General features: G+C 39.8%; 1 protein-coding gene across 5 annotated transcripts in view; it reads right to left on the bottom strand.

The window, feature by feature from the left end:
* Window positions 1–20,065, bottom strand: part of snap91a (synaptosome associated protein 91a) — a 132,540-nt gene that overhangs the window by 70,837 nt on the left and 41,638 nt on the right. For all 5 annotated transcript variants that reach the window (XM_078399708.1, XM_078399711.1, XM_078399709.1 and 2 more), the window contains exons 4-8: window positions 17,713–17,815; window positions 15,597–15,690; window positions 9,954–10,065; window positions 9,155–9,261; window positions 6,829–6,870 (exon numbers count right to left, since the gene is read on the bottom strand). In XM_078399708.1, coding sequence (XP_078255834.1) covers window positions 6,829–6,870; window positions 9,155–9,261; window positions 9,954–10,065; window positions 15,597–15,690; window positions 17,713–17,815 — 458 coding nt within the window. The remainder of the gene's footprint in view (window positions 1–6,828; window positions 6,871–9,154; window positions 9,262–9,953; window positions 10,066–15,596; window positions 15,691–17,712; window positions 17,816–20,065) is intronic.

Here is a 20,065-nt window from a genome sequence, read left to right as displayed (position 1 = left end):
TATTTAAAGAACAAAAGGACAGAAACAGCCATTTGAAGAGACAAATTAAACCCAGAAATTATGCTAGACAAAATGAAGATGGAGAAGCAGAAAATGTTGATATTATGGGCTATTTCTTTTTTGCTATCCTTTTTCAGAGCAGTGGAGTGAGACAATTGTTGACAGAACTTCAATCTGCTTCCTAATACTCATATGCTTCAGATCAAGATGAAAACACTGCTGAACATCATGCTTGTTTGAAATCAGTATTAAATCTCAATTATTGAGCCGATGGCATCCCACAAGGAAAAACAATTCCAACGATTTACTGTAATAATATGGAACTGCAGATGCTGGTTTATATCAAAGACAGATACAATATGCTGGAGTAACTCAGCGGGTAACTGCTACAGCCTGACCGCGGGAGAAGACGGCAGGGAAGAGAAAAGACATTCTGGCCTTCCATCACAGTGAGGGGGTGACTGGAGGAGACTCGCTGTGATGGATGTTTCTTTTTGTTTGATTGTGTGTGTTATTGTTTATTTTTATTGCTCTTGTTGTTGGACTGTGGGTAATCTTTCATTTCACTGCACATTTATGTGTATGTGACAAATAAACTTGACTTGACTTGGGTCAAGAAGGGTCCTGAACCAAAAAGTCACTTATCCAGAGATGTTGCCCGGCTTGCTGAGTTACTCCAGCATTTTGCATCTTTCCGCAAACTAACTACTCTTTTGAAAGAAAAAAAACTTAATTTAGACTTAAATGCTTTAAGATTTATTCTGAGCAGCATCGTTAGTTTTACAATCCAGCAAAGGGATACATCCTCACTGTGTTTATTCTGTCAAGTCTTGAGAATTTTGTACATTTCATCTTGTATTCATCCAAACAAGAGTAAAAAGAGAACCGGCTGACTCAGTCTCACATGGTAGACTGCCCTCCCGTGATCTAGACTGCCGAATCATTGCTACACACCCATAATTGCAAGTGTATCTTTTTTTAAAGACACCATAAATAGTATGCAATACTCCTCTATCAATATCCTACATAATTGATCCCTGACCAATTTGATGTAAAAAATTGTTGGCTTTCAGGAATTCCATATCCAGCCAAGATCATCTTTAACTAAAGACACATTCTAATCGTTATCTTTTTTGATGTGATTAGAGCAGCAGGCTTGATTCCTGAAGTTTTTAGTGCTCCCTGATAATTCATTATTAAATGGTAAAAATGCACCATCACCTCGCAGTTTCAGAAAGCTTTAATCAAGTTTAATCACAGATGTTTCAAGCAAAAAAATTGACTATGGTTAGACATATCAGCTATCATATTGAGTTTTTAAAAACCCTGCATTTTTCAGCATGTGGACATCTGAATAAGGCCAGCATTTACTTCCTATCCCCAACTGCCCTTGAACCTAAAGGCTTGTCAGCCATCGCAGAGTCAACCACTGATATGGTTAATATAATAATATATTCCTTTATTCGTCCCACACCGGAGAAATTTACAGTGTTACAGCAGCAAAATGGATAGCAAGAGAGAAGAGATCATTCATTATAAAGAAAAGATACATAAATTGTCATCAGTTTTCTGTGTGTTCTTAGCTGTTATTGTTGACATGTCTGCTGGGAGCAGTGCTGGTTGTGCAGTCTCACAGCAGCGGGAAGGACGGACCTCCTATATCTCTCCTTCACGCACTTGGGGTGAAGGAGTCTGTCACTGAAGAAGCTACTCAGTGCAGTGACAGTGTCCTGCATGGGGTGGGAGTCGTTGTCCAGCAGCGATGTTAGTTTTGCCATCATCCTCCTCTCTCCCACCACCTGCATTGAGTCGAGGGGGCAACCCAGGACAGAGCTGGCCTTCCTGACCAGCTTGTCGAGTTTCTTCCCTTCCGCTGAGATGTTGCTGCTCCAGCAGACCACTCCATAGAAAATGGCCGATGCCACCACCGTTTTGTAGAAGGTCCTTAGGAGTGCCCCCTGAAGTTACTTATAGGCCAGACCAAGTGAGAATGGCCATTTCCTGGACATCACTGAACCATCTGGCTTCTACAATCATCCAGTAGTTTGGGGGTAACTATTCCTAACAATTTGTTCATATTTCCATTCAACTTTCAGATTAGCATCCAAATTTAACATTTTGCAGCTGCCAAGATTGTTAGTCCATATATCTTTATATTATTTGTCAAGTAATGTAAAAGATAGAATACAGGAACAGGCCCTTTGGCCCACGATGTCTGCATGAACAGTGAAGCCATGCTAAAATAATCCCATCTGCTGGCAAATGGTCTGCATTCGCTGCCTGTTGCTGTGTCTGTCAAAAAGCCTTTTAAATGTTGCCATTGTATCCGTTTCTACCACTTATCCTGGCAGCACATTCCAGGCATCTACCATTCTATTAAAAAAAACCACACCTAGACTTTCCCCCTCTCACCTTAAACCTAGGATGTCTAGTGTTCGACATTTCCATTCTGGGAAAATAAAACAGACTGTACCAACACACCATTTTATGCACATCTATCTATCAGATCACCCTTCGGTTTCTGATGCCCCAGAGAAAACAATCCATTTGTCTAACCTCTCCTTATACGCAATATTCTCTAATCCAGGCCACATGAACCTATTTTGCACTCACCAAAACGTCTACATCATAAAAACATGGAAAATAGGTGCAGCAGGAGGCCATCCTTCCTGAAGTGGCAACCAGAACTGCACACGCTACTCCTAATGTAGCCTAACCAAAATGTTTATACAGTTGCAACACAACTTACCATTTGTCATGCCCAATGACTTGACCAATGAAAGCAAGCATCCTGTATGCCTTCCTTGTACTCTATCTATTCGCACTGACATTTTGTGCCCCACGCTCACTTTGTACATAAATGCTCCCTAGGTTCTTGCAATATACTGCCTTGCCACGCAGATAATATGTACAGCCCAGCCCTTAAGCCTCTTGGTCACTTCTTCAAAATTAAACTTACAAGTGATTTCCCATGCAGAAAGTCTCTGTAAATGCAGATGGATCTTGGCTCGGAAACATCTCCAGTAAGTTTTCCACCACTTGGGGCTTGTCCTTGTCGCCCTTCTTAAATAAAGGCGCAATATTAGCTACCCTCCTGTCTTCCAGTCCCTCTACAAAACCCAAGTGATTTCTTCTCTTGTTTACCACAACTTCCTTGGATACACTTGGTCAAGCCCTAGGAATTTATCCACCTTTATGCACCTCTAGATAGTCAACACCTCCTCTGCCATAATATCGATAGCTGAACTCTTTTGGGCTAAGCTTCCAGCAGACGTCGGAAATAAATAAACTGCTTCTACGCAAAAAATCAAAAAAATTACAGCAGCCATAAACAAATTAGGCAGCATTTGTAGATACAATTGTTTTATCTGGAGTGCAGAGGCTGAGGAGAGACCTGATAGAAGTATTATAAAATTATGAGAGGTATACATAGCTTAGACAGTCAGAATCTTTTTTGCTGGGCCGATATGTCAAAGACCAGAGGGTGTAGATGTATGGTGATGGACTAAATCTAAAGAAAATATACAGGCAAGTATTTCTTTTTCAAAAACACACAGAATGGCAAGTGCCTGTAATACCCCGGCATTCTGCCTTTCATCCCATCATAGATCTAAAATAAATAAAATGTAGAATTACTTAAATCAGGCAGTATCTTTGGACATTTAGGTTCATGGCCTTTAAAATGATCTTCAAACACCTTCATACCCAATCTGCTTAGTCACATATGCCAAGAATTGAAATGTTAGCTGATTTGTCTTTCCACAGATCCTACCCAAGCTAAATATTTACAACATTTACTGATTTCTCTCAAGATTTTTAGCAATTATTGCAGTTTGCTTTACCAAACATCTCCCGTCATAAACTGGTCATATTCCCCTTACTTTTGTGCTTGGCTCAAATAACAGCAACATTTCCCAGTTCTGTTGGAAGTTTACTGGTACGAAGCATTCCTCATTGCTTAACTTAAATCTCTAACAACTTCTGTTAAAATCAACATTAATGCATTTAACTGCTGGTTTTGAAGGAACCATTCTAAATGAAATTGGTATCTAAACCATGATAAATAAAGATCCAGGTGAAATCCATAGACTTATAATTGCAAATTGGATCCATCATTTTAGAATTCTGGGTTGAATGTTTCTCACAGAAAAACCTAGATTGTGAAGAGACCAATTTTTTTTCCCCCTCACACTTTTGGAAAGGTACAGTTTAAATGAGTTGCAGTGACCAGCAAACTGAAACACCAGTATCAGTTATTTACCAGATGCTCCTAACATAATCAACTTGATTTTTGAAAGGAATATCTGCACAAGATTGGCTATCAGATTCTAAATATTCTTGGTATTGAAGTACACAATTCACCAGTTCAATCCTGTATACTTAGATAATATTATTAGAAAGGCCAGCACACCAGAGGTATAGTAGATAACATATGGTGGGTTACCGGATTATCAATGGTATAATCTTTTAATGGTGCATTTTCAGTGTCAGAATTTTTATGGTCAGCAAGAATTCTCCGATGTATTACCTGCATTTTCAAAGAGTTTATTATTATAAAAAATGTACAATCTTACACATTTATCTCAATTACCACTGTTGATAGTCAGGCTGCGGTCAAGGCTAATCACATTTTAAAAAAATGAACAAATATTTCACAATAATGGGAAATCCAAGAAACTATGCAATCAATTAATATTACCATCAAGCTAACAAAGCAGCATTGTGCCTTTCTATAAAAATGTAAATATTTTTATCCAATGCATTTCAAGTTCAACTTTACTTAAATTATTTGTTTATACCCAAAAATTACAGAAATACTATTTCAGTAGAAACAAAGTTATTTACATTTTATGAACACAATTAAATTTACCATGGCAAACCAAATAAATGCCCCTCCCTCCTGTGATGCCTTTGAAGGTGAAATTTGTACTGATCTTACATCCACAGCAGTAATATTTAGTTGGATAGGAACTCAAAAACAAACCATGTAACAAATACCAATTGGACCAACATGGTTGATTATTGGCTTTTAAAAAAACTCCAAATCTTCAGGGATCACTGAATGCCGAGAGCAAGGTGTTTATTTACTTAACAAAACCAAATTAAAAATTGGTTGATGCAACAAAGAGACTGGAGATTTAAGGCTCCAGCCCAAATGGCTCAATATTACACCGAATTGTACATTTAGATCAGTAATCCATTTCTAAACATTTTAATCTCAAAACCCTTCAGTTCATTTGGCACATCATTCCATATTCATGCAATAAATTACAATACTCATGGTTACCGGTAACAAGGACAAATCTAAACCAAGCTAACGTGCTATCAAAGTTATTGAGCATTCTACATTCCTTTATCTATCAAAACAATGAACATTTGATAATGGTTTAACACAATTTATTGCCCCATTTAAATCGGATCATGGGAATTGTATGCAGTTCACAAACATAAGCACATTAGTTGTATAACTCAAAGTCTTAAAATCAGTACAATTATTGAAGATTTATTTGATTGCAAACATATTTTCTCAAATACCAAGCACAGGATTCAAAGAGATTTTAATATTTTTGGAAGTTTCTAAAATTAAGCAGCAATTTTGATCCATAAGCAATTTAACGAGATGTAAATTTTGCAAGATTACCCACAATATGCATGAAGAACTGAAGCATGGAATACAATTTCTGAAAACTGTAAAGACATTCAATTTCATTTCTTGAAGTTTTCAGACATTTGCTTTGGGATTTTACAATACAAACTGTTTCATAGTTGAGCACTACACTGATGCACATTTCTGAATGAGGGTATCTCCAAGCCTGCCACATTTCTGTAATTTCCTGACAAAAATATATTGTCTACTTTGCAGTTTATAAGCAAAAAGAAGTAGACACATTTAATGTTTAGCTGGTTGTCCCATTTTTCCACAGTTGTATTATTGCTGCAAAATACTGTGTTGGTTCAACAGGAAACGGAAATTTTATATACACCAGAAGTCACATTTTAAGGACCATTTACTTAATAGAAATTAATAGAAATTCTGAAAAAAATATTTGTATTGGGATTTATGGTGTTCCTTTGATGCCAAAAAACCTTTGAAACCACAAAGCATTTTTTGTGTTCTCCATCTTAGAAAACATTAGTATCTTAAAACCAGATGCAATAGGAGGGTGTCTGCTATAATCGCTTGTAAATACCAGTTCTATTCTTCAAGGTTAAAGTATAAAGCCTCTTTGGGTGATCTTCAGAGAAATCCTTTAGTGGTCTGATGTAAATTTTCCTGCTCTGCCGGAAGTCTGCACATCATCCCACATCACAAGAAACACTGGTAAATGGCAAAAAAATCTTCCCCGCGTCACCATAATAAACATTTGTTCACAGGATGTGGCACATTTGATTAATTCCTACCTCCAATAGTTTGCCTGGCTACTTCACTGGAGAACTAATTAACCAAATTGGTGTATCTGGAGGCGCACACTAATCACACCTGGTAAGGAAAGCAGACCTTCCTCCATGAAAGACAGTAATGAGCTAAATGAATTCTAATGATAAGGTGACAACCTGGTCACCATTAGCGATAGCAGTCATTTATTCCAAAATTATTTGCTTAGATTTTCCTGAAACTATGGTGGGATTGAAATTCACATCTCCGGATAAGATTGATACATACATTATGCCATTTTAAGACACCATGAGTTCCCAGCAGAGCCAGACAAATCAATGAACAGATGTTCAATGAAGGCAATGAAGACAATCTTGCTAGATTGGTATATATTTATGTCAGGATTTATGAAAATTATTCTGTCTAGAATGAAAAGGAATAGAAGAACCTACCTGAGAAAGATCAGGAATGTCACCTTTATCAATACCTACTTGCTGTAAAGGAAACAAAAATAGATTAGTGTATCATGACTTCAATGAATATCACTACAAAATTTCAAGGCATCATTTTTATTTAGAACATAGAACAGTAGAGCACAGCAACAGGTCCTTCAGCCCACAACATCTGTGTTGAACAGGCACAAGGCAAACTCTTGTCTGCCTGCATACAATCCATATCCCACCATTCCCTGCATAAACAAAAAATGAATTTCCACTGCCTTATCTGCCTCTACTATCATCCCCAGCAGGGCAGTTCCAGGCATCCACTGCACTCTTTAAAAAAATACTTGCCCAGCACATCCCCTTTAAACTTTGTCCCTCTCACATAAAGCTATTCCTTCTGGTATTTTATATTTCCATTCTGGGATAAAGATTCTTACTGTCTGCCCTATCTACACCTCATAATTTTATTTCCATCAATCAGATCTCCCCTCAACCTCCAACATTCAAGAGTTTGTCCAACCTCTCCCTGTAGACAATACACCCTAATCCAGGCATTATTCAGATAAGCCTTCCCTGTACCCTTTCCAAAAGCTCCACATCGTTCTGTATTGGGCCAACCAGAACTGCACTCAAAACTCCAAACGTGGCCTAACCAAAGTCCAATAAAGCTGCAACGTGACTTCCTGTCTCGTACTCAATGCCCTGACCAATGAAGACAAGCATATCACATGCCTTCTTTACCACCATTTACTTGTATTGCTACTTTTAGGGAGTTTTTGATTTGGACGCCAAGATCCTTTTGTGCATCAATGTTGTTAAAGGACTCGCCATTAATTATATATTTTCCTCTACATATGACCTCCCAAAGGTCAACACCTCACATTTGCTGGGATTAAACTCCATCTGTAATTTCTCCATCCCTTTCTGTAGCCAATCTATCTGTATATGCTGCTGTACACTTTGATAGCTCTAATCACAGTCTGCAACTCCATCAATCTTGGTGTAATCTACAAACTTACTAACCAACCCATCAACATTTACGTCCAGGTCAATTATATAAATCGCACAAACAGAAGACCCAACGCAGATTCCAGTGGAACTTCACTGGTCACGGACCTCCAATCTGAGTATTATCCTTCCACCACAACCCTCTCTCTTCTTTAAGCCAGTTTTGAATCCATACAACTGTGAATCCCATGCATTTTAGTCTTTTGGATCAGCCTACCAGCAGGTATTTTTAATCAAATGCATTACTAACATCCACACAGACAAAATCCACCGTCCTACCCTTGTCGATCACCTTCGTCACCTCCTAAAAAAACTCAAGTAAGTAAGCCATGACCTGCCATATACAAAGCCATGCAGACTGCCCCTAATGAACAATTTATTTTCCAAATGGAAGGAAATACAATCCCAAAGAATCCACTTCAACCTTTGTGATATATTGAAAATAAAATAATCACAGTTGTTCATTGTTTCCTTCGAAATTAGAGTAGCTGTGGGTCTTGCACGAGTCACCTTTACCATTGGTGTAGCACATTGAGGGGTTAGAAGCACATGGTAAATGAACAAAGGGGGAAAGTAACCCAGATTATAGAATTTGAAAGGATTCAAATTCCAAGAAATATAGACAGGTTTTTCTATGTTCCAAATCGAAACAGTGCTATCATAACAGTTCCCACAATATACATCCTCTGCAGTGGAGAAACCAAGCATAGATCGGGTGATCATTTTAACAAACACCTCGTGGTCCACAAGGATCAATTGCCATTGTCCAATTGCACACTAATCTGCTTGTTCTAATGAAGTTCAAAGTTTGAGGAATGGCATCTCATCTTCAATTTGGTCACATTGTTACTTTTAAGACTCAATATCAAATTGAACTAATTACGATTGCATGCACACCACCTGTGGAACTGATGGGCTACAATGGTGAGAACAATATTCTAAACTCTGCATCTTCCTCTTTGCTCTATCTATTGTACTCTAATTTGACTTGATTGTATTTATGCATGATATATCTGATCTGTATGGTTAGTATGCAAAACAAAGCTTTTCACCATACGTTAGTACACAAAACAATATATATACCTAAATCTTTGCCACTGGGAGACTGGAGGTGGAAGCAAAGCTGAACACAATAGTTTTCAGTGGACAGTACTTTAGAGTACATGGGCTCAATTACATGCCCTGCTGCCAACGACCACTCTAGCTCTGCAAGTTCATCTCCACTCTCGACTTTATGAGATGCTCCCATGATTATTTGGGCCAGAGGTGTTGAAAGTTAAAGCTATGCTCCAAAAGTCTCTAAATGGCATTATTGTTTATTACTTACTTCAGCAATTTTAAGAAATTCTGAAACTCTTGTCATTCTAGTGAGGAATTTTTTGTAAATTTCTAGTGCTTCTTTACAGTGACCTTTCTTCATTTCAAAGTATTTTTCTAAAAATCAAAAACAAATCACAAAAATATTAAATACTATCAAGTATGACATCTTCCCATAAATAGCATCCAAAGATTTAGTCACACAATGCTGCACAAATAGACAGCACGAATTTTGCGTCATCTTGAATGCTAAAATGTAATTTTATGTGAATTTGGTTCTTAGGCTCCAACTATGTGTAATTTCGGGAAAAGACTATGGAATTTTTTCATCAGCAAAATCAGCCAAAGTGTGGGGCAAGAACATTGAGATCCTGCAATTTCTCCTCCCTTCATAATTTAGAATACTTATAAAATTCATGATTGTATATCTGGAATTATATTTGAACTTGAAATCCTTCACCTTATAAACAATTACTTCAACATATTAACTACAGTATCTGTAGACAATGAAATACTGATCATTGCAAGATTAAACTTGTAAGAATGGACCTATTTTACAGAATCTTAATTCTCGGGAAAATTAAGGCTTTGGACACCAAATTAAACTCTGGATTTAAAAAAAAAAGTTTTTGCATGTCTGCTTGTTCAAAACCAAACCGAGTACCTTGTTCCCATGTAAAACAGTAGATTACTTTCTGAAAATTCATGAGAATACACAAGGAAGATAGATGAAGCAACTATGCTGCAGGTTCTCACAAGAATAATTAACACTGCATTAAGCAAGATGTTTTATGATAATGTCTACTCACCTAACAAGTTAATGATTCCATCATTGTAACATGCAAATAATTTGATTAGATCTTTGAAAAGTAGTAAGAAACCAGCATTTATTACTCCATTTGACAATTCACCAGGGCTCACCTGTAATATAATATTAAAACATTTAACAGTGTGGTTGAAGAGTTTTTATGTGTGATTGGTCAGTTCCTAGCAAATTCAAACACAGAATATGATGTATGCACTTTCTCCATGCAGATTACAGAAAGGTCATGACAAAACCCAAACAAAGTTACCAAATAGAGCATATAGTATAAGAAAATAACTGCAGATGCTGGTACAAATCGATTTATTCACAAAATGCTGGAGTAACTCAGCAGGTCAGGCAGCATCTCGGGAGAGAAGGAATGGGTGACGTTTCGGGTCGAGACCCTTCTTCAGACTGATGTCGGGGGTGGGACAAAGGAAGGATATAGGTGGAGACAGGAAGATAGAGGGAGATCTGGGAAGGAGGAGGGGAAGGGAGGGACAGAGGAGCTATCTGAAGTTGGAGAAGTCAACGTTCATACCACCGGGCCGCAAACTGCCCAGGCGAAATATGAGGTGCTGCTCCTCCAATTTCCGGCGGGCCTCACTATGGCACTGGAGGAGGCCCATGACAGAGAGGTCAGACTGGGAATGGGAGGGGGAGTTGAAGTGCTGGGCCACCGGGAGATCAGTGGCGTTAATGCGGACCGAGCGCAGGTGTTCAGCGAAGCGATCGCCGAGCCTGCGCTTGGTTTCGCCGATATAGATGAGTTGACATCTAGAGCAGCGGATGCAATAGATGAGGTTGGAGGAGGTGCAGGTGAACCTCTGTCTCACCTGGAAAGAATGTTTGGGTCCTTTGATGGAGTTGAGGGGGGAGGTAAAGGGACAGGTGTTGCATCTCGTGCGGTTGCAAGGGAAAGTGCCCGGGGTTAGGGTGGTTTGGGTAGGAAGGGACGAGTGGACCAGGGAGTTGCGGAGGGAACGGTCTCTGCGGAATGCAGAGAGGGGAGGGGATGGGAAGATATGGCCAGTGGTGGGGTCCTGTTGTAGGTGACGGAAATGTTGGTGGATGATATGTTGGATCCGCTGGCTGGTGGGGTGGAAGGTGAGAACGAGGGGGATCCTGTCCTTGTTGCGAGTGGGGGGATGGGGAGCAAGAGCGGAGCTGCGGGATGTAGAAGAGACCCTAGTGAGAGCCTCATCTATAATGGAGGAGGGGAAGCCCCGTTTTCTGAAAAACGAGGACATCTCGGAAGCCCTAGTCTGAAACACCTCATCCCGGGCACAGATGCGGCGTAGACGGAGGAATTGGGAGTAGGGGATAGACTTTTTGCAGGGGACCGGGTGGGAAGAAGTGTAGTCCAGATAGCTGTGCGAGTCGGTGGGCTTGTAATAAATGTCCGTCACTAATTTTTCTCCTGTGATGGAGATGGTGAGGTCCAGAAACGGGAGGGAGATGTCAGAGATAGTCCAGGTATATTTAAGGGCAGGATGGAAATTGGAGGTGAAGTGTATAAAGTCAGTGAGTTCTGCATGGGTGCAAGAGGTAGCACCAATGCAGTCGTCGATGTAGCGGAGGTAGAGTTCGGGGATGGGGCCAGTGTACGTCTGGAACAGGGATTGTTCGACGTACCCGACAAAGAGGCAGGCGTAGCTAGGGCCCATGCGAGTGCCCATAGCTACGCCTCTACTTCCTCCAAACCAGAGGCGTAGCTATGGGCACTCGCATGGGCCCTAGCTACGCCTGCCTCTTTGTCGGGTACGTCGAACAATCCCTGTTCCAGACGTACACTGGCCCCATCCCCGAACTCTACCTCCGCTACATCGACGACTGCATTGGTGCTACCTCTTGCACCCATGCAGAACTCACTGACTTTATACACTTCACCTCCAATTTCCATCCTGCCCTTAAATATACCTGGACTATCTCTGACATCTCCCTCCCGTTTCTGGACCTCACCATCTCCATCACAGGAGAAAAATTAGTGACGGACATTTATTACAAGCCCACCGACTCGCACAGCTATCTGGACTACACTTCTTCCCACCCGGTCCCCTGCAAAAAGTCTATCCCCTACTCCCAATTCCTCCGTCTACGCCGCATCTGTGCCCGGGATGAGGTGTTTCAGACTAGGGCTTCCGAGATGTCCTCGTTTTTCAGAAAACGGGGCTTCCCCTCCTCCATTATAGATGAGGCTCTCACTAGGGTCTCTTCTACATCCCGCAGCTCCGCTCTTGCTCCCCATCCCCCCACTCGCAACAAGGACAGGATCCCCCTCGTTCTCACCTTCCACCCCACCAGCCAGCGGATCCAACATATCATCCACCAACATTTCCGTCACCTACAACAGGACCCCACCACTGGCCATATCTTCCCATCCCCTCCCCTCTCTGCATTCCGCAGAGACCGTTCCTTCCGCAACTCCCTGGTCCACTCGTCCCTTCCTACCCAAACCACCCTAACCCCGGGCACTTTCCCTTGCAACCGCACGAGATGCAACACCTGTCCCTTTACCTCCCCCCTCAACTCCATCAAAGGACCCAAACATTCTTTCCAGGTGAGACAGAGGTTCACCTGCACCTCCTCCAACCTCATCTATTGCATCCGCTGCTCTAGATGTCAACTCATCTATATCGGCGAAACCAAGCGCAGGCTCGGCGATCGCTTCGCTGAACACCTGCGCTCGGTCCGCATTAACGCCACTGATCTCCCGGTGGTCCAGCACTTCAACTCCCCCTCCCATTCCCAGTCTGACCTCTCTGTCATGGGCCTCCTCCAGTGCCATAGTGAGGCCCGCCGGAAATTGGAGGAGCAGCACCTCATATTTCGCCTGGGCAGTTTGCGGCCCGGTGGTATGAACGTTGACTTCTCCAACTTCAGATAGCTCCTCTGTCCCTCCCTTCCCCTCCTCCTTCCCAGATCTCCCTCTATCTTCCTGTCTCCACCTATATCCTTCCTTTGTCCCACCCCCGACATCAGTCTGAAGGGTCTCGACCCGAAACGTCACCCATTCCTTCTCTCCCGAGATGCTGCCTGACCTGCTGAGTTACTCCAGCATTTTGTGAATAAAAAGAGCATATAGTATATTTTAAATGCATTATCAAAGTTTCTATGTTACATAAAGACAAAATTTCTTAATCACCGAGTATTCAAAACTATGTCCACAGATAATAAATCCAGGAGGTGGAAATATAAATTGCTGGAATTGTTCAACAGTTCAGGTAGCACTTGGAGAGGAACATAATTCACGCTATAAGTCATTGACTTGAAACATAAGAACTTCTTTCTCCACAGTTACTGAGTGTTTCTAATATTTTAATTTTATTTCAAATTTCAAGCATCTTTTTGTGTTTTGCCAGTGAAAATTTGAAATGAAATAGATTTAAATTTGTGCATTTGTCTCTTTATGATGTGAATCTTTCCTTTCACATCTGAACAAATAGGATTAATTTCCAAGTTTTCCAAGTCCTGACAATACCCTTGTGATTCAACTGGAGAAGGTGCAGAAGAAATTTACATCTTGCTGTAAAATGTCGACCATAAATTTAAGTAGTAGTCAAGTTGTGGTCTAATTAACGTTCCATCAAGTACTGGCATAACCTCCCTGTTTTCATCTTTTATGTCTTGGCTAATATCGCAAATCTTCCCGTGTGCCTTGAATCATCTTACTCCCTCTGTCTGACTTTAAGAATCTGTGAACATTTTCTATATCTCTTTGTATTATCCTATTTGTTCAGGTATTTCTTTTCCTCATTTGCTCAACACAAATGCAATATCTTACTCCTCCAGACTGAATTCCATTTGCCACTTACTGCTCATGTAATCACACTATCGTGCAGTCTAAACCTTCCTCTTCACGATAAATTACACTGCCAATTTTCACATGTTTAACTGTCAAAACCATTAATATAGAGGTGGTTTCCAGGTGAACTGTTCATAACCCAAATAATTTGTAAGTTGGAAATGCAGCCACAAACCAAGTTCCCATATGGCAATTAAAATGTAGAAGCAAGGAACTGCAGATGCTGGTTTACAAAAAAAGAGAATGTGCTGGAGTAACTCAGCGTGTCAGGTAGTATCTCTGGAGAACATGGATAAGTAACGTTTCGAGTGGGACATTTCTTTAGACTGAATGTAAAAGGGGAGGAAAGAGAGCTGGAAGAGAGGAGGGGCAGGACAAAGCCTGGCAGGTAATGGGTGGATACAGTTGATTGGGGGCGGGGGGGGGGGGGGTCGATAGGCAGATGATTGGACAAAGACCAGAGGTGGGAGGAGGGAGGGTTGTTGTTATCTAAAATTGGAGAATTCAAAGCTCACACTGTTGGGTTGCAAGCAACCCAAGCAGAATATAAGGTGCTGATCCTCTAGTTTGCATGTGGCCTCACTGACAATGTAGGATAGAAAGTACCCAAAATTGGAGAATTCAATGTTCATATCATTGGGTTGCATAACTGAGCCTACTTCAGTTATGCAACCCAATGATATGAACATTGATTTCTCCAATTTTGCCAGAGTGAAACTTCACCTATCCATGTTCTCCAGAGATACTGCCTGACTTGCTGAGTTACTCCAGCATTTTGTCTTTTTTCACCATAGAGCAATTGATGCACCAACTGGCAAATCTAACTAGGCCAGTTCCCAAATGCTCATTTGAATGTACGTACAGAATATAGGCTAGGCTTTCATAAACTGGCAAATATCTGTGCACTGCATCTGCAAGGGACTGAACATGAAGCCCTGTGAAAACTCAACTGGCAACAATCATCTAAATCTCAAAAACATCATTACTTTGTGCCGTGAAACAAATTTGCCACTTTTGGATCCCAAGGGCCATACTACAAAATAGGTATGAGTTTTGTTTTAAACATTTTGTCATCTGTGACCTTGTCAGAAGCTTTGCTAAAATGCAATGGAGATGGTCAGGTTTTCTTGAGATCATCATTGCTTCCATGCACAAAATGAATGGCACTTACCATTTATCAGTACAATTGTCAAGCTCATTCTGCATGCAAGCTTTTCACTCTTCATTTACTGAAAAATGGCAAATGGACCCAAACATTATAATCGTTAAACAGCTTCAATTTCTAACCTGATAAAAGATGGGTCATTTCCTGAAGCTAGGTAGACAGCACACTTTGAAACTTTGTAGCACGTGTAGTGCAAAGACACCAGCCAGCTGGGAGAGCGCAAATGTGTTCATACAAGGTTTGCACATCCACTGCTCCCATATCAAATGCTTTCAAAATAAATTTTTGCTTAAAAAAATTGAAACATTAAAGTCAACAATGAAATTGCCATATGATTTCAGTGGGGACAATATTAAAACGCCATTCTTTCAAGGAGAGCAATGTGGCTTGCATAATGATATAGCGCTGTACCACAAAGATGCAAAATGTAAATATATGGGAAGACAGAAATAATAAGTATTCTGAACACACATGCAAGTATACAGAATGGAAAGACCATGGATTTCTATGAATACAAAATGCCCATGCATCAGCAAAATGTTTAATGCATACAATCCCATGCATAATAATTTTTAAGTGTGCAGACAAATGAGACGATGCCCATTCATCGCTGCAATTAATTGTTCAGTTCCAGCAATGACTCACAAAATACGCCATCATGCTGTCGAACTACTCACATCGAACTCCAGCAATGCATCCAACTGCCCTTGCAGTATTGGCATGCCTTTCAACAATTTTTCTGGAGCCATAGTTCGCATTGCACCATCAGCCCTGTTTAAAGAAATAACATGAGACCTAAATAAATTTATTTTACTTGCATGTGGCTACTTGCATCAAACTCCAAAAGAGCATCCAGATGTCCTTGAAATATCTGCATGCTTTTCAACAATTTATCTGATGGCAGAGTTCTCATGACACCATCAGCCCTGAAACAGAAATCGCAGGTTTGGACACTACCTCTGACGGCTGCAGTTGTCCAATTTGACCTTGGATCATCTGTACAAAAAGTACAAGGTAAGATATGTATGATAAGACGTTTACCAAAATTTTCTTGGAATTTTTCAAATTAGAAATGAAAGATAAACCCAAGGAAACACTACTGGGGCAAATGACACCCGCAATACAATTTTGATTCTTTTTCATCTGGTCATATGTTGTTAAGAGTGTTTAAAATTAAAGCAACACAAACAACATTTGGAGGAATATTTATGTGAGTTTTTTTTGGATATTGATGACCCTTTTAGATATCCTTTGGGTGAAAAATCTAACATCTTAAAAGAAGATGACAGAGCTACCACAAGTAATTATCAAAATGATTTACGACTTTGCCATTGAATTATGCAAATCCATAAACCTAGCTTAAGTAAAGGTAATACAAAATAAATCAATGCATCCTTTTTTTAATGGAGTTGGTCTGGAACAATTCATTGTTTTTTTGTTTAGTTTATTGTCACATGTACCAAGGTACAGAGAAAAGCTTTTTGTTGCATGCTAACCAGCCAGCAGAAAGACTATACATGATTACAATCAATCCATTTACAGTGTATAAATACATAAGGGGATAACATTTAGTGCAAGGTTTTAAATTTGGAGATTTGAGGGCTCATATTGAGCACAGCATAGAATAGTACAGTACACAAACAGGCACTTCATTCACTATATCTGTGCCAAACATGATGCCACGCTAACTAACCTCATCTGCAAATGGTCTACTCCTGCTATGTCTGTGCTCAAGGAAATAATCTGCTTCCATTTACCATTTCCTCCTTTAATAATTTCAAATACGTCAGTCAGTGCTCTATAATTTGAGTTGTGGAGCCTCAAAATTCTGTCACCTTTTACATTTTGTCTTGTACCAATCTTATTTAAACATGTACTATACAGAAATAAAAAGTTGAAAAACAGTAAGGTTACAACATGAGTAAACACATTGTAAGAACAGCGCCTTATCTGTTATCTAGGTAAACTTTTAGTCAACAAGTAATCTTCTTTCTCCCCCCCTCCCACCCCCTTCCCCCCCACCATCATATCCCATTTTTATGGATGTGGCTGTATATTCATTTAAGTTTGTTTCATTTCTCATATTCCACTCCAAAATTTTTAAAGTAAATTTTACCTTGACAACATTGATCTGCATCCTATCACAGACATGCGCTCAGTCTCAACAAAATTAAAAACGGCTCGCCTTCTCACTTTTCCAGTTTTGATCAAGGGTCTTTGAACTGAAAGCACAACTGTTTTTCTCCCCTTCGATGCTGCCCAACTTGTCCAGCACTTTGAGCATTTTGTATGTTTGATTTTCCAGTACCTTGGATGGCACAGCGGAGCAATGGTCTGAGGATTGTCTGCGTCTGGCCTAGTTTTGACAGACTATCAAAATTAAATGGTGTTTCGCATCAGCTCCTGCTGACTTTGATGGAAACTACTACCCGTTTCTGTTTGGATGTACAGCTCTCCAGCCCAGAGATTTCTCTGCTATAACTAATTCAATAGCCAACGATAAAAACCTCCTCTTAACAGAAGCCAATTCATAATTAAACGTTCAAGTGTATATCAGCTCGGCTATTTTGCTCTCATCTATCATTTCAAACATATTTTAGGATATGGCTTTAAATTAAATCAAAAATTACTCCAATTATTAAGGTCTGTGAGTACACAGTATAATGTTTCGATCAAGTACTGAATTGTTGCAAACTTTTCACAAAAATTTAAGACAAAGAAAATAACTGCAAAATTGAGAAGATGTTTGCTGGATACATATGGTGTAATTGACATTCAAAAATTCAAACTTACCCTTTCTTCACTCTTGCAAAGTCAAATGCCATCTGTCTATAGGAATATGCCTTTTCATTTAAATATCTGCTGTATCGCCTAATAAATGTAGACATATCATAACCTGCAAGAATTAAAGTGCAGCTATTTTTGAACAATATATACAAAATTCCAGTACTTTCTGCTTTGTTAACTACTTCCACTTTGAATTTACAGATACACATATCCAAATACGTTATTTAAATAACTGGTAGTTCTGTTTTAATCCATATTTCCATATTACCGCATTTATTCTGCAGTATCATGAGTATATACTTAGCTTCAAAATGCAAGGCCAAGAGGCCATGTAAGTGCTTGCCTGTTAGTGCTCCAAATAACCATGTGTACATTAGAAATCGTGCAGACAATGATCGGTAGATCACATTTTCCATCCCCCAAGTAACAGTGCCATGGTTTTTGCCAAATGTCAGCACCTTATGACATTTCCATCTCCACCATGTACCAATTACCACTGCTATCTCCTCGAAATTTTTCCGATTAATCCCAGTGGACATATTCAAGTTTAACATTCATTAAGTCATACAAGAAGGAAAATCAAGTATATTTAATTTCAAACTCAAATATAGTCTGGTACTAAATGTTTAATGAATCCAATGAGAATTTGAGGCAATTATGGTGATATGGGGATAGCATCCATGCATCTTTCTTCCAACTTGTTAATTTTAGGAGCCCCAAAATTACATTACAAGGGCTCTCCCTCCCCCTTGCAATCCAAATTGCTCAAATTAGGCTAGAATTAAAGTAAATATAGCTCTGCAAGCACACACCCCGATAACTTGCGTGTTCAAGGAAAAAAAATACTTTTTATTTCTTCTCCCGCAACACACACAACTAAAGCGTTAAACATTTACTATGTAAAGCAAGTACATTTTTAACTTTACTCTTAAAATTTAAGATAGATCAACTGTATAAATTTGATATTGTGTACACCATAATTGCCTCAAATTCTCATTGGATTCATTAAACATTTAGTACCAGACCATATTTGAGTTTGAAATTAAATATATTGTGTACACAATATATCATGCCAAAGCACCATGTCAGAACTATGTCTGCACTCTTTTTTAATTCCATCAGATTTAGGAAAGAGTACTTTATGGGGCTTAATTAGATAAAACATATGAAGTAAGTAAACACTATGTATGCTCAAGTTTCAAGTCTGGATCGAAACAGGATGAATACACCTGTATAAAGTACTAAAGATATGATGTTTGAACTGATAAAATATATACCAAAACAAAGATCTTGCAAAGAGGCAGACAACACTGACCTATAAAAACAGATCTGAAGGTCCCACTTACAAAGTCAGCTATAATAGTCTCAAAATAACTCATTGGCAACAATTTTTGCATCACTTTGAATTTTTTTGTTGTTTATTAGTCGTTTGCTGCTTTAACTGATTCAGTGTTCTTTCATCTGCAGTTTACCAGTTCGAGCCAACTATTTAATGGAGGTGTTTGAATATTTATCTACACAAATTCCAGAAACTTACAGCCACCAGGACCTAGCTTTGGCTGTAAATCCACGAGACATGCGTGTTATTTCAATTTGACATTGATTTTGACCATGAAGTAACTTGCAAAATGGCCATTTTTGTGGTTGGCAAGTTGTTGATGCAGACAGGACCCAAATATTAAATAGTTACTGTGTCTATACAAAGTTGCAGATAAGTAATCTATGTATTCCACATCAGCAAAATAGTAAATATCACCACCATGCTGACGAAGGCAGAGACAGCAGATTTGTTGAAATATTCAGTATCAACCAAACTCGACATCTCTCACTGATATTCTAGGCATCTCAACTCAACAAGCATCAGAAAATGAAGGGAGACACAAAATACAGGTGTAACTCAGCGGGTCAGGAAGCATCTCGGGAGAGAAGGAATGGGTGGCGTTTCGGGTTGAGACCCTTCTTTAGACTGATGTCAGGGGAGGGGGCGGGAAAATATAGAATGTAGTTGGAGATAGGAAGCCTAGTGGGAGAACTGGGAAGGGATAGGGAGGGTAAGCAGGGACTATCTGGTTAGAGAAGTCAATGGTCATACCGCTGGGATGTAAACTATCGCCGAGCCTGCGCTTGGTCTCGCCGATGTAGAGAAGTTGACACCTGGAACAGTGGATACAGTAAATGAGGTTGGAGGAGGTGCAGGTGAACCTCTGCCTCACCTGGAAAGAATGTTTGGGTCCTTGGATGGAGTTGAGGGGGCAGGTAAAGGGACTCCCATTAGTCTTCCTGTCTCCAACTACATTCTATCTTTGCCCGCCCCTCCCCTGACATCAGTCTGAAGAAGGGTCTCGACCTGAAACGTCAC

This window comes from Rhinoraja longicauda, chromosome 5 (genome assembly GCF_053455715.1).
Source record: "Rhinoraja longicauda isolate Sanriku21f chromosome 5, sRhiLon1.1, whole genome shotgun sequence".
Lineage (NCBI taxonomy): Eukaryota > Metazoa > Chordata > Chondrichthyes > Rajiformes > Arhynchobatidae > Rhinoraja > Rhinoraja longicauda.
Note: the sequence above shows the minus strand (reverse complement) of the source record. Positions and strands in the feature narration are given on the sequence as shown.